This window comes from Hyperolius riggenbachi, chromosome 3 (genome assembly GCF_040937935.1).
Source record: "Hyperolius riggenbachi isolate aHypRig1 chromosome 3, aHypRig1.pri, whole genome shotgun sequence".
In the NCBI taxonomy this organism is placed as follows: domain Eukaryota; kingdom Metazoa; phylum Chordata; class Amphibia; order Anura; family Hyperoliidae; genus Hyperolius; species Hyperolius riggenbachi.
The window spans coordinates 374,854,434-374,877,375 of NC_090648.1; the positions used below are offsets into that span (position 1 = coordinate 374,854,434).

General features: G+C 43.3%; 1 protein-coding gene across 1 annotated transcript; it reads left to right on the plus strand.

Moving 5' to 3' along the window:
- Positions 1 to 7,401: 7,401 nt before the first annotated feature.
- Positions 7,402 to 13,837, plus strand: TMEM121B (transmembrane protein 121B). The gene has a single exon (XM_068277187.1). The coding sequence runs from the start codon at positions 9,105 to 9,107 to the stop codon at positions 10,092 to 10,094; it is 990 nt and encodes a 329-aa protein (XP_068133288.1). The 5' UTR covers positions 7,402 to 9,104; the 3' UTR covers positions 10,095 to 13,837.
- The last annotated feature ends 9,105 nt before the right edge of the window (positions 13,838 to 22,942 follow it).

Here is a 22,942-nt window from a genome sequence, read left to right on the forward strand (position 1 = left end):
ATGTGGGTGGGCCTGGAGTTATAACTAATATATAACTAATGCAGAGCAGACTGCGCAGAAGAGCGTTCTACATACCTGCCCCCGGCACGATGCACATCTCTTCCACTTCCTGGTCAGTTTCCAAGTGCCATGCAGCCAGCCAATCAAAATGCGGGAGCTGAAGCCGCATGGTGAATGGCTGGCTGCACGGCACTTGCAAAATAAACAGGCCGCGCTGCCTGCTATGTATGCATTATGTGTAAGACCACTGCCCCAGCTCCAGTGCCCCTCCCGGCCTCCCCCCAGATGCTGGGTCGCCAGCAACCGCAGGGGTCGTGGGGGCTATTGTTTTGCCGGTGACTCTACTGATCCACCAGAAACATAAGGTTGTTATGGTTGGAAGTGAAGGCATCAATCTTTTTGCACCACATGAATGCTAAGCATACTGTTTTTATGCTTACATAGAAGAAAGGTATACTTGGCAACAGTTTATCATAAGGATAAACAGCAATTTGACAAGGCATCCAAAATTATACCCAAGAGAACTAATAAAAAAATGGTTGATTCGACTATATACAGAGGATGCCTTCACTTCTCCGCTGAAGAGCACACAATCACTCGGGTCCCCTGGTCAAACTCATTAAGCTGCCCCCCCCCCCCCCCAAATGACAGTTAATACAAATTAGGACAAAAAGACAAATAGCTTAATGTAACACATGTTTACTACTGTATAAAATTGTGTTAAAGTAGCTTTATGCATCCTGCAATGTAACACCCCAAAACAGTGCAGGGGAATTTGGGCACACCATGTGCCACCATAGGCCCTAATGTGACTTCCCTGAGTCCATGGTGGCCTGGAGTGGGAATAATATTTAACGCAGCCTTTTTCGGCTTCACCCTGTGCCCAAATTTTCCGGTGCCATTTTTGCATGTATGCTCCTGTAAGGCCTGGAAAATGTTTTGGTTGCTTGAGAGTTCTGGATAGCTGGAGGTGTTATTTTACTGTATTCCACTATTGGGCATTAGCTAACACTGATAGTATTACTAACTCTCTTCTCACACTAGCCCACCCTCAACCTACTCTTATCACCAATTTACCCCTTCTGATATCTGTGCTGCAATCTCCATCCCTAAAGTGTCCGCCGATATCTGTACCACCTTATGTTCCTACTCGACAAGAAATTTTGTTTACAAGCTGCACCACCAGTGCGCAAATTATACACTTGCAGTCTGAGTGGTGCCCATATTACCAGCCGGCCGCTGCCACCCACATAACTGGCTTTGGTTATCTCCCCCTCCCCATGCCCCCCCTCCCGTTCTCTCGCAATACGGAGAACACACACAGAGCTTGCTGGAAGTGTACAGTACCTCTCCCCGCACTGGTGACACAAATAGTCTCCAGAACAGGGCTTCGGTGCCATCTTCCCTTAGCCCTGCTCTCCCTGCCGGAACCCTGACTCCTGCATGCTGGAAGTGAGCTGCAGACTGCAGCCAGTGAACTGGCGCGGTGTCTATTAGGCACCGCAAGCCAGTTCACCTCCCGGGGGGGACACCATCCGGCCCTGCAATGGCTCACATGGCATGCGCAGCTAGAGCAGCAGCATTATCACCATAGCAGCTGCCATTTGAGCTCCGAGGCAAGATAGCGGGGCTGCCTGGGCGGGCGTATACAGCTAGGAGCAGAGGAACTTAGAAAGCCGATCCTGCACCCCTCTGGCTTCAGTGACTCACGGCCAGAGGCTGGTGCCTCTCCAACCTTTGTATTGGCTCAGCCCTGTCTCCCTGTATTTGCATGGGCTCCCCCTCTGGACACTCTGGTTTATTTGAAAATTCCCAAAACAAATTAGTTAAATAGCTGCTGCCCCCCCCCCCCCCCCCCACACACACACACACACAAAAGGCCTTATACTAGAATAGTGAAATTGGACTATGACTACGGTAGGGATGTGATTGCAGAATATATCTCCTGCTATACATAAACACAATACATTAATTGATCACAGTTGTTTTTCACTTGAGTACACAAAACATATCAAATGAGAGAACTTCATAAACTTGGCTGCATTAAGTGATGATATTAAAATCTACCCATATATGGCAAACATTAAGCTATTCATCACATTGTCCTCAATTCACTAAGCTTATCTCCTGTCTTTAATAACGTTTCTAGAGTTATCACCATGGTGATAAGGCAGGTAGTATTCAGGAAACATTTTACCTCAGGCAAACCTAAAGTTAATTCTTCAATCTTTAAAATAACTCCAGAATTCTAAAGTTAAAAGACAGGCTGTTAATTAACTGCGTGTGAAAATAACTACATAGGATGTAACTTAACTACAGAGGAGGTAACTTAAAGGGACACTTAAGGCTCTGAAAAAAATGAGTTTTACTCACCTGGGGCTTCCAGCAGCCCCCTGCAGCTGTATCATGCCCACGCCGACTCCATCAGATGCTCCTGGCCCCACCGGCAGCCAATTCCGGTTTCGGCGACAGGAGCGGACAGGCCGGGAACGCGAGTGATTCTTCACGTTCCCAGCCACAATAGCACCCTCTATGCTGCTATAGCATATAGCAGCATAGAGGGCGCTATTGTGGTCGGGAACATGAAGAATCACTCGCGTTCCCGGCCTGTTGGCTCCTGTCGCCGAAACAGAAAGTGGCTGCCGGCGGGGCCAGGGGCATCTGATGGAGTCGGCGTGGGCACGATACAGCTGCAGGGGGCTGCTGGAAGCCCCAGGTGAGTAAAAACATTTATTTTCAGAGACTTGTGTCCCTTTAAGGAATAAAGAGATAAGATAACTCTCTCACTGTGTGTTGGCAAGTTATCTCTTGCCTTTTTATCTCCAGCATGATCTTGGTGAATTGAGGCCATTGTCTCATACTAAAGAGAAGCAAATTCTAGTGGCTCAGAGTCGCCAGGAGCTATTGGGGTACTCTGTAATAATAACCATCAGACCAATCACAAACCATTACTGTGCATGGATACTAGGGCCCTAAGGAACCACCAGCCTTCATTTCCAGTTATTACAAAGGCAACAATTATTTTATAGTAACACTTCTGGGCAGCACAGTAGCCACAATAAGTATTCTTGTTGTGCACCATTAGTGTCCCAGCATCATATCTGTAAATGGTCTCTATATTGTGGAAAAGACATTTGAGTTGCTTTGTCCTGAGCGTAGTACACACTAGATTTAACTCAGCTGAGGGGTCCTACAATGACCACCTCTGCCAAAAATCTAGAGTGTGTCTAGCGATGCCTGACCCCCTCATCCTACATTATGTCACTTCCACACTACGATGTCGGCCTTCACCCCCGCAAAGCAACAGAACACATTGCTAGCCTACAAGCTAATGACGCATCTGCACAGCCTTGGCCTTACAGTGTTGCCCAAAGGATTGGGTACCAATACATACGCGAGTAGGAGACTTGAACATTTCACACAAAAGGCTATTTAATCCAAGGCACCGCATTTTTTTTTGTTTTTGTTTTTTCATCTATTTACCACCAAAACCCCAATCCAAACGCCACTGATATCAGTGCTAATTGCAATTGGAAAACAGTATATATGTATTATAAAAATGCGCTAAACCAGATTATTTCATTTTGTGTGATGGTGCAACACAGGTCAACACAAATTGTTGTAACAATGTTACCGACAGCTGGGCTTCAGGAAAACAACGAATTGTTCTCGCAGCAGCTGTGAAAATGTTTATGAATCAGCACACATAGGTCTAAAATACTGAATGCCCAGATTTTTTTTTTACTGTACGTGCTTTTATGAATGATAGCCTTTGTCTCCTTCTGACTCAATATAATCTCGCCTTAACACTTGAGATGCTGCCCCGTGGCAAGATCCAAATGCCAGCCAACAGAAATCTTTGGCTCTGTACTCTTAATATCAGAAAAAAGAAATATCAGAAAAATGTTCCTGCATATGTTGATAAAACATTCTTGTAGCCATAATGACATAGGGGCCACATGGGCATCTGCATGAAAACCAGCATTGCAGGGATGAATTACAACACCTAATTTAATTAGGAAGATATATTTATTTGCTGGCCTGGAACAGCTGTGTTTAACAGTACTGGTCCTCATCAGCAGAAGCTTGGGAGACTGGCACAGTGGTACTTCCAGCTGTGTACCCAGGCAAGGCAAGATCATTATTTGAATGGGTAGTACAGTACTTGGCCATTTCTTTCAGGGTCCCAGAGATACTTGCTAGTTAGAGGAATAGATGAAACTGAAAACGTGTGATGCTGCCATGGTTATCATTTTGACATACCTGTTGTAGACAGACAAGCTTTAGGGCCACTATGCTCTGTACAGCCTAATAACAGGATGTGACCCAGTTCTGTCTGTGTGCGTCTACATCTGTGTGCTACCGGAGGGGAAGTGTGACACTGGCCAAACAACCATAGTAGGTCCTCATTTCTAACCCATTGTGAGCATAACAGATCTATGCAGCACTCAGCTGTAGTGCTTTATTTCATCAATTTAAAAGCTCCTTGTTCGCCTGTCCACTTCCTGCAGCAGCACGCTGTCCCAGCTACAGGTTGCAGTCTCCTCGGAGAGATAAGCCTCATGCACACGTTAGATAAAACATGACCATCCCTGGTGAGAATTTCAGAAAATATTTTTGGCTGCTGGTTACTAGTTTAAAGAAAAACTGAACAGCCTTTAAAAAACTACTACGGTATATCATATCAGTGCTACACAAGCAATATTTGTAATAGCTCATGTTAATTAACCTGGCTTGGCAGATGATTAAAAACATGCTTTCTTGCAGCCCGGGCAGCAGTACATTTGGTGTTGATTGGCACACCCAGATGTCCCTTGAATAAACTGTGCATCTCATTGATACACACATACACATTCGTGTGTGTGTGTGTGTGTGTGTGTGTGTGTGTGTGTGTATGTGTATATGTGTGTGTGTGTGTGTGTGTGTGTATGTGTATATGTGTGTGTGTGTGTGTGTGTGTGTGTACACGTGTGTGTGTGTGTGTGTGTGTGTATACACGTGTGTGTGTGTGTGTGTGTGTGTGTGTGTGTGTGTGTGTGTGTGTGTGTACACGTGTGTGTGTGTGTGTGTACACGTGTGTGTGTGTGTGTGTGTGTTTTGAGGCTTCCCCCATCCTCCTTTGTCCCCCGGCGGCAGCGATAAAGCTCCCCGAACGGCGGGGATGTAAATATTTACTTTCCCGGCTCCAGCACAGTATCGGCTCTCTGCTCGGAGATAGGCAGAAATAGCTGATCACCGTCGGTCCACTCTACTGCGCAGGTGCATAGTAGAGTGGACCCGATAGAGATTGGCTATTTCCGCCTATTTCCGAGCGGAGAGCCGCAACAGCGCCCCAGCATAGATGTCCTGGCACCCTAGACTTCGCCTTTCACAAACCCTCAAACCCCCGCGTACCGCACCACAAGTGTGCTGGCTGGCCCAGCTGTCACCTCTCCCTTACTTTCCTTGACCATCATAGGTAGCTATAGATGTCACTTAGCATTAGGTAGCCAGAGCCATCCTCAGTATTAAGTAGCTAGTGGTGCCCCCGACTGGAGGGAGATCTCGGCAGTGGAATGGCAAGACTTGGGTTTGTAACCTCATTTATGCTCTGCTCAGGACTCTGCATAGGGAAGGAGGGAGAGAGACACTAGAGGAGGTGCGTGAGCAGCCTATTCATCATCAGGCGCCTGTAGGCACATGCCTACAGTGCCTTATAGTAAATCCGGCTCTGCCCATATTCCCCTTCCCCCATAGATACTGCCACACCCCTGCCACCGATCAACCAGCAAAGAACCATACTGTACAATCAATTATGTCAACCAATCGCTGCTTGAAATAATTGATAATTGAGCAACATGTTCTGCTTGGAATACACAATGGTCCTGATTCACAAAGCTGTGCTAACAGTTAGCACCCTGGTGAAAAGCCCTTTATCACGCCTAAACTCAGTTTAGGCATGATAAGTTTAGGTGTGATAAGTTTAGGTGTGATAAGTTTAGGCATGATAAGTTTAAGCACCAACTGCGTTTGCACCTCAGTGCACTGCTGATCAAAAGTTTTGCGCTAGCAAAGTCTGGTGCACTTTGCATAGAGTTTAATGGTGCTGCTTTGCATGCGGGACTTTGCACGCTATCTACACTTATCTAAACTTATCACGCCTAAACTTATCACACCTAAACTTATCATGCCTAAACTGGCTTTTCACCAGCGTGGTGCAATGGTTATCACTCCCAAAGTCTTTTAGGCATGCTAACTGGGTTAGCACCGCTTTGTGAATCGAGCCCAATGAGTTTTTTTGGCAGATGGCTCGATAGATAGATAATTTCCAATGGGTCCATTCTGATTTTGATCATTTTTCTGATTAATTTTACCATAGAAATGAATGGAAATTGATCGGAAAACAATCGGAAAATCAATCGGGCGATTCATCGGCCAGTTACGCTTTTAAAATCGCATGCGTTTTTAATCACAAGGTCTTTTGAAAAATCATGAAAATACAATTCGATTTATCTATTTTCATTAAGGCTTTGCGATTAAAAAAAAAATCGCATGTGATTTTAAAAAGGCAGCGCAAGCACAGCAGTGTGTACAGGTCCTAAATCTGCTGAAAAAACGTAGTGTATTCCCAGCATCAGGGCGACTATCTTTGGCAGATTTGACAGTGGTGATTGAATCTACCAAGGAACGTCTCAAAGTTTATGGAAACCTTTAGGGCTGGAACCCACAGGAGCGCTTTTGGCAGCGTTTTGGCAGCACTGCGATACGCTAGCAGTTTGCCAAAACGCTGGGCTAATGTTAATGGATGGGGCAACTTCCACAGGAGCGTTTGCGTTTCCCAGAAACGCAAACGCAGGACCTGCAGCATTTTGGGAGCGTTAGCGCTTCAATGTAAAGTATTGAACCGCTAGCGGAAACGCTCAGCAAAACCTAAACTGAGCGGTTTTGCTAGCGTTTTGCGGTTCAGCACACTGTAACAAAATGAAAAATAATTCACAGGACCAATCAGGATAAAAACGCAAAACGCAAAACGCTAGGCACCCGCTGGGGAAAAAAATACAATGTTGCAAAACACGACCCAAAACGCGCATGAATCCGCTTGCAAACCGCTCAGACAAAACGCTAGCGGTTGCGTTTTGCGTTTGCGGTTTTCAGTGGGTTCCAGGCCTTACACCGCATTACATAGGTTTATAGGTTTCCCCTTCCTCCATTGTTGTGCAGTATATATAATAAGTCTTTCGCTCCTTCAGCACTACAGTATATACTAGTTTATATAAAATCGCCTATAGCTCTCTCCCATCCAATAGAGTACAGTGAGTACACAAATATATGTGACATGAGAGACAGTAATACAGCTGCGCTCCCTCCCTCCCTGGCAGACGCTCCTCCTCTGCACCGCCCTCTTTCTACCAGCAGGGGTCGCGGCGGTGCTTGGCTGCAGATAGAGGATCAGCCGCTGCTTCCCAGCTCATCATCCTGATAGCGGAGCTATTTAGGGGGCCCCCAGACAGAGGCCGTCCACTGGAGCCCGAGCACCTCCCTGCCTGCTGCATCTACTGCCCTATTCGGACCCCGAGACGATTCATTCCCGGGATGCCACATCTCCATCCCGTCTCGTCAGCCTGCAGCCTCCCCCGGTTGTTCCCCCTCATCTGCACCCACAGGTCAGTGCAGCCCCCTGTGCAGCCCAATGCTGGGTGATCCCTCGTATGTCTATTACCTCGTAGCAGCCGTCATCCCCCAGGCTCTGTCACACCTTCTATACATACTCGTTAGGAATCCATCCCTTTTCCCATTGATTGTATACCACCATATCCACATATACCTCATTCCCCACATCCCCTCTATAGTATGTAGTTATAAGCTTGCAGAACCCAGATCTACACATCTGTAGCTGTCACACATCCTTAATCCTGATCCTATTCCTCCCACATCTCCTACAGCTAATACCCCACTATACCAGCTACATCCTCATCTAGTGTACTGTCACACCTCCTAAATATTCCACACCACTGTATCTTACCCCATACAGACCAAATACTCTTTCCTTTCCTGTGTTTTATGTTACACATTGCATGCCGCACTATAATCGCATATATACATCTTTCTCTATATTTTTACACCACCTATACATTACAAACCACCTTCCTCAATTCTATGCAGATCCTCTGCTAGACTGAGCTGTCATTACACCCATAAATAACATTCCATCTTCTGCTCCTATGCTAGAAAAACATATATAGTCCATACTCTCCCATCTAGCTGTCACTGTTTTATAAAGTCTCATAGATTATCTGGTACCCAAATCTTAAAGATTATATACAGAAGTCACCATAAATTACATAATCCCATCTACATCTTTCACAGTTTGCGCTGAGATTGAATTCCAATGACTACTGCCAACAGAGTTCTCTTCCTACTGCGATTACTCACCAATACCTATAAGCTCCATAGCCCAATATCATAGAGTTTGCACCTTAGTGCATTAAACACTTCGAACTTGTGTCTCTGCTTCTGCTTTCCACAACCACCCACAGATTTTAAACCACAAATCACTGAAGTGAAGCTAATGATTTAATTTATTGTATACAGATTGTATGCAGTTATCATCTTGTATACACTCTATAGACCTTGTGCTGCAATCAGTCCATAAGATTGACACGGTCCTCTTAGCACTGAACATTAATCATGAATTATTTCACCTGACTCTCTGTTATGGACTCTACATCTATGGCAACCAATACCCATTGCTATAGAAAACACCTTATAGAAACTATGCCTTACATATTAACGCTCACTCTACTACTAAGAAACACATTCCCTATAGACGATATTCTTTCCAGTAATACTATTATCAGAGTCTTAGAGAGCACATAAGCCATTGTCCTTCATCTCCTATTGGTATGTACTCCCCAAATTATTACTATTATGCTTATGTTAACCCTGTGAATTCCATGCACAATACTCATATATAGAGCCTTCGGCAACAATCCAGAGTAGTCTTCCCATTTCTTCTCTGCCTTGCCCTCTCCTCTATCACCCTGCCCCCACCACTATCTCCCCTGCCCGTGGCCCCCTCGTGTCCCCCCTCCTTGGACTCATCCTCCAACTCATCCAGTCTGGGGATGACGGCCGGGGAGTTTCCACATGGGGGCCAGGGGAGGCTGCCTCGAGGTAGCCCTGGCTGTGCTGTACGTGGCTGCTATAAAACGCTGTCTTTGCTATTGCTGCTGGCACAAGGTGCCCTCCTGGATCTCTACCTAATTGCAGGCACGGACTTGTACTGGTGCTCCTGGATAGCCACTGATCTAGTGGTGGTAGCTGGATGGGTAATTTTCTACACCAAGAACAGCAAAGGCCAAAGAGTATTCCAGGGGTCATCTGGATATGGTCAAGTCCAAAGGCCCAAGAAGGGGCAGTTTGCCTACAGCCACTTAGCTTGGCTCATCTACGCCATTGCTTTTACGCCCAAAGTGGCCTTGATACTTTGCACCCCAATTTTGGATCAAATTGAAGCTGGAGTACCACTAGGCAGCATTGGATTCAGGCTCACAGTCTCTCTCTCAGTCCCTCTGCTCTGGGCTCTAGTACGCTCACTCAGCATTGATCCACGAGGATGGCAGCACCAGAGAGCTACAGGCTGCTTCTTGGCTTCCTGTTTGGACCTACTGGACAGCTATGCACTCTTGGAACCCATGTTGGAAGGCAAGCTCCCCCTCACACCTTTTTTACGTTACCCCTTATTGGCTGTGTACTTTGTGGCCCTGGCCTCACCAGTCCTCTGGCTGTCTGAACTGGATTCGGGTGCACCTGCTGGATGCTGTAGACTCTTTCTTCGTCTCCTCTGTGGAACACTGGTAGATGGCCCTCTACTGGCTGTACGATGTTTCTTGCTGTTAGGTCCAGCCAATGAACCGATTTCTGTCTTTATGCTGAAAAATGGCTTCTTCTTGGCTTGTCGGTGGCTTGAAGTTCTTGAGCTCTGTTGCCTCCTGAGGACCCCGGGGCCTGACCATGGAGACCGTCCTCCAGGACAGTTCAGTCAATGCGTGTCTGAAAATGATATGGGGCCCCATGCTTACGTGAACACACTGGCTGTGACATCGCAGAACTGAACTGCTAGACAACATGGTGCCTAGCAATTTCCTCAACAATGGACCATATATTTTGCCATTTTCTTACCAACACTGCCAACAAAGTATTGAATACTCATCACACACTGCCACAAGTAACAATGCTACATTTTAATTTAAGAGTATATCAGGTGTTTCTTAATTCCATTGACTCACTTTTCTCTGAGACACGTGTTCCGTATTTTGTGTATGCACGTGATGTTTTGTCCTACTGATAATATACTGCAATATACTTGAGTCCCAAAATGTGACTGAAGTTTGCATTTCTCAACTGATAAACATCCTTTTCAAATACATAGTAATCTAAAATGTGTATACAAAAATACATTGTTTACAATACTTGTAAGTGCTGGATTTCATCTTTGCCACCTGATATTTGATCATTCTGATTTACTTGATAATAAATAATGTTTGTATACAACTGTATTTAAAGTGACACTGAAGTGAAGAAAAAAAACGTATAAGGAATTGTGTGTGTAGTACGGGTAATTAATAGAACATTAGTACAAAAGAAAGGAGGAGTCACACTACACTCTGCATTTTAAACTATGAAACAGAGCAGAACTTATGACTATTAACTTCTCTGCAGTAAAATCTTATGTGAAGTTGTCTTTCACTGTTTCTTTGATGTACAAGTGCTTCAGAAAAGAAAATAGCACTGTAGCCGACCAAGCTTGGTTACAGAGCTCAGATACGCTTTTTTGTATAGATAACAGAAGTTTCTTAACTCTTCCTGCGCTGGAAACAACATGAGACTCATACCTTTGCTACTAATGTTCTATTTTTTAGCTGTACTACACATACAATTCATTATATAATAAGTTTATTTTCACTTTAGATTCCCTTTAAAAGCCAACACATTATTAATTGGCATTTATAGAAGTATACAAATACAGATATACTTATTTGATTTCAGTATTAACAACATTCCCATCAGGAGGTTCAAGAATGTATTATAAGTTCATGTTTTATCTATATCAAGCCTTAAATCACCAATGAAGGCATACAAGGTTTGGTAGGTCAAGACAACGGCCTCAACAATTTGAAGCCTCCAGATCATAACTATAAAAGCATGCTGATCTAGGTGTGACTTGTCTAAGTGTAACATCTTTCCCTCTTCCAGCTTGCAAAAGTGCTCAGTCTTTACTAAACAGTTTGCATTTTTTTCTTCTTATATGGGAAGTCCAAGCCACTTCTACTGGTGGTGTGTGTGTACTGCTGTACATGTATTCAAAAGTAAGACAAAGTGGAAAAAAAAACCCAAGGTGCTCAAACAAAATGACTGCCTTGTTCTTCTATTCTGCTTGTGCCCTTTACATGATGTTTACCTCATAACTGACTGCTCCTCGGTGCAAAAGGTCCAACAACTCCTCTGAATGGCATCAGCACTGAAATTACAAAAATATCCTGCAAAAAACAAAAAAACACCACCTTCAGTCAAGGGCTCGGCTAAAAACTACTGTTATGTTTTAATCATCTGTCAAAACAACAAGGCACTCAGGAGTTTACATCACACAAAAAAAAACAAATTCACAGACCTCAAGGGCTTGGACAACAGATTTTGTTTTCTCAGCAATGCACAACAGTAGTCACTGTTGTCTTCAGTGATGCCAAATGTCAGCATTATCTAAGCAAGTGTGCTGGAAACTGAAGGCAGTGGTCTGCCACAAGTATACATAGACTCTCTGTACAATGCATGTGGTGATTTCTAAAAATGTATTTTTGAACAACTTATTAGCGCTCGTTAAACAAGAGTGGGAAATATTGTGCGTAAATATGGTTACCATTTTAATTTGGTCGCAAAAAGAGACTGTTCTTTGAGAAAAGCTTAGATGAGGAATGCCACAAACATGTCAGCAAAGTTATACAGTATAGTAATTGATGAATGAATAAGGATACACACACATGGTGGCCTTTTTGTTGTGCGCTCAGGCATGGAACTTGTAGAGGAACTCTGGACCAAATGTAAAAAATATATACGTCTATATTTTATACTGATGTGTGTGAAAAGTCCAATGAAGATTGTTACAGCTTTGCTTGTGTGCTATTTCTTGCTTTTTCTGGCTGAAATTGCTGGGAAAAACGAGAATATGGCTACATATTCTGTGTTGGGAGAATAGGAGTTAATTACTGTTATTGTACCCCTTACCAAAATTACACATAAAATAATAATATAACAACTTTAACAGTGCAACATAATTTTAACCTAGTGTGGCTGTAGGTGTCCTTGATGGTCCCCATAACTAGGGGGGGGGGGGGATATATAGTCATATAGGGAGTGCTTAGAAGAACTGTGGCTCCAAGACCAGTCCGTGGGAGCCACATACCTCCACAATGAATCATAGAAGGAGAGGCCCTCCAATTAGGGTTCTTAGGACCCCCCTAACATGACAGAGCAGGCATAATTACAACCCTTCTAGTTACATTTTCATCTCATGTAACGCAGGGCTGTGGAGTTGGCGTCAAGGAGTCGGAACAATTTTGGGTACCTGAAGTCGGTGGTTTCAATAAACGGAGGAGTCGGAGTTGTATGATTTTTGAACCAAATCCATAGCCTTTGTAAAAAAAAAATAAACTAAGGAGTCGGAGTAATTTTGAGTACCTGGAGTCTGAGGTTTTTATAAACTGAGGAGTCGGATGATTTTTGTACCAACTCCACAGCCCTGATGTTAGTTACACCATTATCTTTTTAACATGATGTAGACAACCACTAGTACATTCAATATCCTTTTTGTTGACACTTATGAGAACTTAACATAACAGAACATAAACCTCCCCTTGACCACTTCCCCTCATTCTTCCCAGCCATAATTGTTACTAGCAGCTGCTGCTTTAAAATTGTTGTTTTCCAATAGGCTTACATATGCATCAACTTGCATCAATCATCTTTGCATTGCCCATCTGTCGTCAAGATTAGGGATGGTTAATGAGATGCAAATAATTCAGAGTTGTTTTTTTATATGCAAACAGATGCAGCTTGAAGGTAGACCAAGTAACTTATGTTCTAAGAAAGCAAATCACACAAAGCATTGCTATTTAGTAGGAGGACTTTTTGGTCACTTTTAGTCCCCTATACTTTCCTAGTGGTTTGAGTCACCCCGAACTGCTTGGTTACTCTGAAGACAAACCAACAAATTCTGCTAAGGTGCATTTTAATTGGTTCATTTTCAAGCTGAATAAATTTGCGTGAACCTGCATCAACATGGAACTATTTGCATGCCATTGCCCATGCCTAACCAGGATATTACTAACTATTTCAAAGTATCTGCACTGTATTTTTAAGTCTATCTAATCAGAGAAAGGTCAGGAATGTGTATGGGAGATTTTTGACTGGCCCCGAGTTTCTTTTTTAAAAGCATTGGCATGCATTTACCAAAGCACTGAAGTGATAGACTGTCACTGTCAACCAACACTGTCGATAACAGCTCATGTGGATTCTCCCTGAGTATTATGGGGAAAGAAGAGATCAGTGCTGGTTGCTGGCACTGTACACCATTATTGATACAGGTCTTGCATCACACACTTTGGTAAAGGAAGACCAAAGCTAAGAGGATTAGTAGTGAATATTTTAGTAAATATTCAGAATCAATGAAGAAAGTGGAATTCTGAAAAGTGACCATACTCACAAAATCAAACTGAACTTTTCTTTATGCAACTGTTACCTCAAATGTGCGTGACCAGTGCCTGTATTTTGTGAATGGTGAATAAACTGTGTCAAGCTCTCAGTCTGCATTGTGTGGTTATTCTAGGCTGGAAGAGAAAGTCATGTTCATCCTTTGCCCTGTACTTCTGCATTTTCAAGACTAGGATTACAGAACCTCAAAAGGAAAGCCTTTAGGAGTGGTGGACAGTTTGTTATTTCATATGTGGTCTTTGGAATTCTGTGAGGCCTCAGATACACTAGAGAGCTTTTTTTTGAGTTTTGAGAATGGCCAGCCCTTTTAAAAATGCTTTGCTAATGAAAGTGTAAGGAGGTGAGCCCACTAGAGCGACTGCAATTTTGGAAATCGCAAACGTAGGATATGCAGCATTTTGTGAGCGTTTGGGCTCAAATACATACTATACGAGTTAACTGTAATCGCCAGAAAACGCTGACATGAAGCACTAGCAATTGCAATAGTGCTTTACGATTTCTAGTGTGCCCCTGACCTGTGATTTGCAGTGTATGACTGTATACTAACCTGATGGCTTCCATCCCCTTCAAGTTGCCTAGCAACAATAGAGTAAGATTATACACACACACAAAAAAGTTTGCTAAGGCGTCTGCTCATCATTTAGCTACAAGCAGTTATGCCAAACATAACCACTACTGCATACAGTACACAGAAAATCAGGCATTCCAAACTATTCAACATCAACCATGAAACTAGCATGTACAACTAAACAACAAATGAGCGCAGTCTTTTATCCTTCATGCCTTAGGATGCCACTTGATTGCTTGCTACTTATTGTCCCTCGTGCTCTTCATTGAGCAATGCTTGGCAAGCAGTGTGGTGACTGTACAAGACTTGGTCCCAAGACTGTCAACTCCAGTGATGGTGGAATAATGATCATTAAGGGAGCCATAGGTCATGATGAACTGTGGTAATGCGCCTGCCTAATAGAGTAACGGACAAGGCTTCCCTGGCGTTAGGACCAGTAAAATTGCAGTGTGCTGCCTGCGCATGGCAAAATGACTGGCCTCTTGTGAATCAGGCCTTTACAGACCATTTTACATGGATTTACTGTTATTGCTATAGTAGTGAGAGGGGAAGAGATCAAACATTCTGACAGGACAGAGACTTTGAAATGATTTCTTACACAAAAATAAACCAAGGCCGCATTACACAAGCCGCCCAACTGGGCATCTCCATAAGTGATCCAGCATGCCTGTCTTATATTTGTCTGCCATTAGGAAAAGATTGCACTCCTTACATTGGCCATACTCAAACATAGTAAAGGAGGTTAGTAAATTCACAGTTTGCAGCAATGCACAGAGGCTGATGCTTTAGCAGCAAAAATAAAATAAGTTGCCTCTGGAATCACACAGCCAATAACTAATTCACTCACCTTTCAGGGATTTAATATAGACCAAAAAACATTTTTTTTATATATATATATGCAGGACTGCCAGGCAACTGGTACTGTTTAAAAGTATAGGTCTCACGCCTTGGGTTTCTTTTTAAAAACAGCAACTGCCTGTTGTTTCGGATAGAATTCCTCCTTCACAGCTTGAAGGAGTTCTATTGGAAACAGCAGGCTGTTGCTGTTTTAAAGAGAACCCGAGGTGTTCCTATTAGTACACAGAGGCTGGTTCTGCATATAATGCGCAGCCTCTGTTGCTATATTATCTCCCCCCAGGTCCCCCCTGCGCTCTGCTGTGCCCCCAAAGTAAACCACCGTGCTAGCGACACGCAGCGTGTCACCAGCAGGCTGTTTACATGTACACTGTCACTCTCTGCTGCTCTACCACCCGCATCTCTTCCCTTCAATCAGTGGGGAGGGAAGGGATACAGGCGGGGAGCGGCGACATAGAGGAGGCAGGGAAGCGGCGGAGAGTGACACTGCATGTCGCTTGCACGGAGGTTTACCTTGGGGGTCACATCAGAGCGCGGGGGGGGGGGGGGGGGCTGGGGGGAGATAATATAGCAGCAGAGGCTGGGTGTTATATGCAGAACCAGCCTCTGTGTGCTAGTAGGATTTGTAAAACCCACCTCGGGTTCTCTTTAAGCTTTCCCTTGTAACGTCATTTTAAACTTTATAATCAATAAGGATCTTTCTCCTATATTCTATAAAGAACTACAGTCTTACATGTGGTGAATAGCAGGGGGTCGTGCACCAACAGGCTCACAAGGAGTGGGGCCATGACACATTGTGGTGCCTTTCCTCCAGTTACCAGGTCTCACAGTAATTCCTTTACACAAGTGATTCTAAAGCATACCTGAAGAGATGAGGAGATGAACATTTGATCAATTTTATTTATTCAATTCTACAATTTGCCTATGTCCTGTTTTTATGTTTTTGTTTTTACTTCATTTACATGGCTTATCATTGCAAATGAGGCAATGAAATTGCAGTTAAATATAGTGGTAGCTCCTTTGAAAAGTAATCAGAAGCCAAAACACTTGTATCTGGCTGTGCAAACCATCCTGATAACAGGTCAGTGCTGAAAAATTTAAATGGCCATTATTTCCCTGTGTGAGAGCTAAATGAACCAGACATTACATCACACTGACATGACTGCTGTGCACATCTCAGACAACAATTAAGCTCCTAAAACTGAAAAGAAAAATGTGAGACTTCAGGAAAGTTTCAATACCATTACAAATACACACAGATAATTCTATAATAACATTTATTTTCAGTTCAGGATTTAAGAATACTACTTTCTATAACAATCATCGCTATAAACAAAGAAAAGTGCAGCATAAGTTTTTTTTTTTTTCCATCTACTTAACAGTATTATGATTATCTGAATCATCTTTCCATTTCAAGTTGCAGTTAGCTATGGATTTCCATAAGGGCCCATCATCACTTAGGCGATTACGGCTGTTTACTGCTAATCGCCGAACTGCTAGCACAACATTAACTATATGGCAGTGATCTCACTGCCGCGATTGCCGCAGATCGCAGGTGATTCACAATTAGTGGCAATTGCAAAATGCGTTTTTCCGCGATTATGGAGCGATCGCGATACAGTGCTTAAAAAAGCTCAGGAATCACGAGAGCCTACAGTGATTTTACCGTGCTACTCATGGTAAAATCACTTGCGCAAAACTAGCACTAGCATTTTGAGACTTCAAGTGAGAATGGGACCTAAAAGACATGAAACAGACGTGAAAATAACAGTTTTGCAAGTGCTTTGTGGTACAGACTACCTAGAAATTCCTGCATGAGTAAACAGCTGCACAGAGCAGGCGCAAATCAATACAATTTTGTCTGTTTTCTCAAGGCAGCCGGGGTCATATAGCTCTGATCCAACTCTTAATTTGCATTCTTCCTTCACAGGTCTTGAATGTCTTAAATAAGGAAGTACGATTATGGTGGGATATTACATTATGTATCTGAAGGCATGATACCTAGAGGTTTCCGCATTAAAAATATACCAACTACCATTTATTCCAATCAGTTCGTAATCAAATGAAACCAGGTGTTAACCGATTGTTCCATTCGTCTTATGAAACTGATATCTTACGAAGACAAGAAACTTGCGGACAAGGTTCAAATAATTGAAACGCGAAGGGAACTAAATTCGTTTTCTTCCTTTGAAGTTTTGAAAATGAAGGAAAATATTGCCAAATTGGAGAGGAGCCTTATTATGAACACCAAACGAGTGAAATTCCTCAGGAATTCGGGGTATTATAAAAGCAATGTGGTTTTTGAATGGGGTAGATGGGAGACGGTACATAGGTCACCAAGATTCATTTTCTGGAAAACCAAACTTACAATAAAAGTTAGCTTTAGCTCAGCTCACAGTTCAGGTTCTACTTCAGACACAATAGAGGACAGGGTCCAGTCGGTCTTCACTGGCACCCCAAAAAAAGGGGGGGGGGGAAGACCAGCACAGAAGGACAGAAAAGGAGACCCCCTCCAACTCAGGCAACGTATTATCAGCACCCGAGGAATAAGAATCGGAAACACAAACAAAAAAAGGAAGTGGAGGAGGAGGGCAGGTCGCAGGCATAGGAAACTGAAGATTTCTGATAACTTTTATAACGTGATTAATTTGTTGAGTACTGAACTTTCACATTCACAGGCCCAATTATCTTTGCTTTTGAGAGGTCTTTCTTTCTCACCGTCACCGTCTTTAGTAACATGCTAGACATAAATTAATTCATTAGGAATCTGATGGGGAGAAAGCACTTTCTGGAGTTGGAGGAAGCTAAAGAGGAGTCGGGTGGTGGTGGGGGGATGGCCAGGAGGCCCCCACTTTGTTTTGCCCCGGTGTTTGGGGAAGTTCCACCCTTTATGAAGGCCTCCATTGTCCTCATGTTGGATCAGTTGTCTAGCATGAGTGACGGCCCAACCCCTGGGGCAGCCTTGGGCCCCATGCCCGTCTCTGACCCACACTTTTATCTGGTCCAAGCCAGGACATCAGTGTTTGATACTTTCCAAGACCTAGTGGAAAGTGAACTCATGCAGGTTAAAAGGGTCACCAGAGCAGCCTCAGATCTTATGAAACAAGAACGGGAGGCACTCCAGTCTCTCCAAAATGATAAATAAATAGTGATACGCAATGCCAATAAAGGACTGTAGTGGTCCTCGATTCAGATATGTACAGAAATGAGGCCTTAAGACAGCTAAACGATGTTAATACTTACCAAGTTTTGCCGGGGGACCCCACCCTTTGTTTCCAAACAGAACTTAGACAACTTTTGAACCTAGGTGTTTTACTGGGTATTTTTAGTGAAAGAGAGAGGGGATAACCTTATGGTATAAACACCAGTCATCCCAATTTTTCATTACTTACCGAAGATTCACAAGATAGACGCTCCCCCGAGGGGCCGCCCTACAGTTGCAGGCATTAGCTCCATGGGTGAGCGTCTGAGTCAGTGGGTGGATATGTGTCTTTAGCCTCTTGTTCAATGTCTTCCGAGCTTCATATGGGACATGTCACACCTCCTGGCCAGCTTGGAGCCTTTGGTGTGGAAAGGCCACTATACCTGGGTTGCTATGGACGTGGTGTCACTTTATTCCTCCATCCCCCATGGACTTGCCCTCAGGGCACTGTATTTTCATGTTAGAAGGTATGGTTCCTTCTCTCCAGCAACTAGGGACTTCCTCATGTTGACGGTGGATCATCTGTTGACCCATAATTAATGCTTGACAGGGTTTTCTATCTCCAAATATGTGGAGCCTATGGGGGCGAGGTTCTCCCCATCCCTGGCAAATTTATACATGGGATGGTGGGAGGAGCTCCACATTTTTGGAGACGAGAACACCTTTTCTGATTATGTTTATTGGTATGGGAGGTACATAGATGATCTGCTGCTGATATGGTGAGGCCCCACTGATGACTTGCCCGATTTTCTTGCCTTCTGCAATGACAATGGTCTGAACCTCTCCTTTACTATGTGCCACAACACTACTATGATTGACTATTTACATTTGACATTGAGTAACTCAGAAGTATCGGGTAGGATTACGACAAAAACTTTCAGGAAGGCATGTGCGGGCAACTCATTGCTGCTGGCATCCAGTTGCCATCCCAGGCACACCCTGAGGGCAATTCCGTTTGGGGAAATGGTTAGAGCAGCCAGGAATTGCTCAGATTCAAAATATATTGCAACAGGAACTTAATCTAGTACAGACTAGACTCCATGATCGGGGTTATAGCAAAGACCTGACAGAGAGCTAAGCTGCAGGTCCTCGGGAAGGAGCGCTGCGATTCGTTTCGTACGCAGGTCAGGGCAACAGAATGGAGTATCATTTGTAACTCCTTACAGTCTGGAATACAACCAGATGTTTAATATAATAAAGAAATACTTGCTTGTCCTGCATTCGGACCCTAAGCTCCAGGAGATTTTGTCAGAGGGCTGCAGTTTCTCCTCACAAAGGGCCACCACTTTGGGCTCCTGTCTATTACCTAGCCTTTTCCAAAGCTCTGAAAAAACACATAGTTGGCACTCAAGGGATCATACAGGTGTGGTTACAACACTTGTAGATACTGTTCATAATCAGACGCAATAAATTTTCTCCATTTCTAAGGACTAGAAATTTAAAATGAGACAGTATATCAATTGTCAGTCGAGCAATGTTGTGTATTTGATTACATGTGTGGCCTGTGATCTGCAGTACGTTGGCTGCACGACTCTTCCGTTATGCCACCATATTTCAGAACACTACAATGGACCCGGCAGATATATAAAAAACAATGCCTACGTCACCAATATCTCGAGTGTATCCAAACATTTTTTATATGCACATCGGGGTGATATGTCTAGCTTTAGATTCCAAGGAGTCGAAAGAATAGTATGATCACCCAGTTTACTAAAACCCGAGGCCTTTTGGACCTGGAAGTTGGGGACCTGAGCTCCTACGGGCCTTGACTCCAGGCTAGATATTAATCTGACATACAGTGGGTTGCAAAAGTTTTCGGCCCCCTTGAAGTTTTCCACATTTTGTCATATTACTGCCACAAACATGCATCAATTTTATTGGAATTCCACATGAAAGACCAACACAAAGTGGTGTACACATCAGAAGTGGAACGAAAATCATACGATTCCAAACATTTTTTACAAATAAATAACTGCAAAGTGGTGTGTGCATAATTATTCGGCCCCCTTTGATCTGAGTGCAGTCAGTTGCCTATAGACATTGCCTGATGAGTGCTAATGACTAAATAGAGTGCACCTGTATGTAATCTAATGTCAGTACAAATACAGCTGCTCTGTGAGGGCCTCAGAGGTTGTCTAAGAGAATATTGGGAGCAACAACACCGTGAAGTCCAAAGAACACACAAGACAGGTCAGGGATCAAGTTATTTAGAAATTTAAAGCAGGCTTAGGCTACAAAAAGATTTCCAAAGCCTTGAACATCCCACGGAGCACTGTTCAAGCGATCATTCAGAAATGGAAGGAGTATGGCACAACTGTACACCTACCAAGACAAGGCCATCCACCTAAACTCACAGGCCGAACAAGGAGAGCGCTGATCACAAATGCAGTCAAGAGGCCCATGGTGACTCTGGACGAGCTGCAGAGATCTACAGCTCAGGTGGGAGACTCTGTCCATAGGACAACTATTAGTCATGCACTGTACAAAGTTGGCCTTTATGGAAGAGTGGCAAGAAGAAAGGCATTGTTAACAGAAAGCATAAGAAGTCCCGTTTGCAGTTTGCCACAAGCCATGTGGGGGACACAGCAACCATGTGGAAGAAGGTACTCTGGTCAGATGAGACCAAAATGGAACTTTTTGGCCAAAATGCAAAACGCTATGTGTGGCAGAAAACGAACACTGCACATCACTCTGAACACAACATCCCCACTGTCAAATATGGTGGTGGCAAAATCATGCTCTGGGGGTGCTTCTCTTCAGCAGGGACAGGGAAGCTGGTCAGAGTTAATGGGAAGATGGATGGAGCCAAATACTGGGCAATCATGGAAGAAAACTTCTTGGAGTCTGCAAAAGACTTGAGACTGGGGCGGAGGTTCACCTTCCAGCAGGACAATGGCCCTAAACATAAAGTCAGGGCAACAATGGAATAGTTTAAAACAAAACATATCTAGGTGTTAGAATGGCCCAAAGTCCAGATCTAAATCCAATCGAGAATCTGTTGCAAGATCTGAAACTGCTGTTCACAAACGCTGTCCATCTAATCTGACTGAGCTGGAGCTGTTTTGCAAAGAAGAATGGGCAAGGATTTCAGTCTCTTGATGTGCAAAGCTGGTAAAGACATACCCTAAAAGACTGGCAGCTGTAATTGCAGCAAAAGGTGGTTCTACAAATAATTGACTCAGGGGGCCGAATAATTACGCACACCCCACTTTGCAGTTATTTGTTAAAAATGTTTGGAATGATGTATGATTTTCGATCCACTTCTCACATGTACACCACTTTGTATTGGACTTTCACATGGAATTCCAATAAAATTGATGAATGTTTGTGGCAGTAATATGACAAAATGTGGAAAACTTCAAGGGGGCCGAATACTTTTGCAACCCACTGTATGATATTAGAGCCTAGACACATGTACCGGTTATGTTTTTCACAGGTTTTATAGGTATAGGTTGTTTCCATGTGGTTAACTAACTTTTTCCATTCTGAGGTTTTTACAGCTTCAGGCTTCACTCATATGCTTCACTTATGTTTCATCACATTTTTATTGTGAATATGACATATTAGTGATGCCTTTGATGTTAACGACTATTTTGTATCTTGGGGCTGGTCTTTGTATGTGCACTTTGCATTTTAAATGTGTATTTCTATATGTATGTATATGTTCCTTTAGGAAAGGTGTCACACACGTAAGAGGCCCACACCTGTCTATTTAACCTGTATAGCACATTCACTCTGTAAGCTATGATTAAGGAGCCATGTAGTGCTCCGATATGCGTGAGCTTTTACCTGTGTGTCGTTTGAGGTCTCAATAAAAGTTTGGAATTTTACCCAGCCAGTTGGTGCAACGGAACATCCTTTTTTGGAAACTGACTGTTGTGGCATTTGGATCCCTTGCTCCCATCTGGTTTTGCATTGGTGGTTGCAGCGCCCCTACTCTCCACTGTTACAGAGCAGGAGAGCTAGTTACTTTATGAACACAATTCCAGTGGTTGGAAGAAGGTTGTGAAATACCTGCTTGGTCGTTTTATGCTGTGAATACGGTTGAATGGCTGTGCTTTATGTACACATAAAAAGCAAGGTAATCGAGCTGAATTAACATATGCCATCAAGATTAAGTTTATAGAACTGAAGAGAGCATTTCCTGTAATATTACAACCAGCTTTATAGCACACAGATGCAGACAATGCAACACATCAGCGTGTTCTGTAAGAATGGATATATGGATTATATAATACACATACAGCATATTATTATGTTTTACATTACAGACATTAGTCATTTAATAACGATTCAGTAAATGCTATGAAAATATATTATGCTGAAATCCTATCATGATTGAATCATGTTATAAAAATAAATTTCATTCATTGAGCGTACCTCACTACATCATATTCTATATATGACATATACTATATATAGATGGATATGATTTATGTGTGAATTTTAAGGACAAATCCAGGTTTAGCCATGTTAACATATTCTAGATAAGGTTATTTTTCCCTTTCTAAGGCCCAGTGCACACCAAAACCGCTAGCAGATCCTCAAAACGCTAGAGGTTTTGGGAGCAG

Coding starts and splice junctions, on each gene's coding strand:
- TMEM121B (XM_068277187.1), top strand. CDS start 9,105: ATGACGGCCGGGGAGTTTCCACATGGGGGCCAGGGGAGGCTGCCTCGA.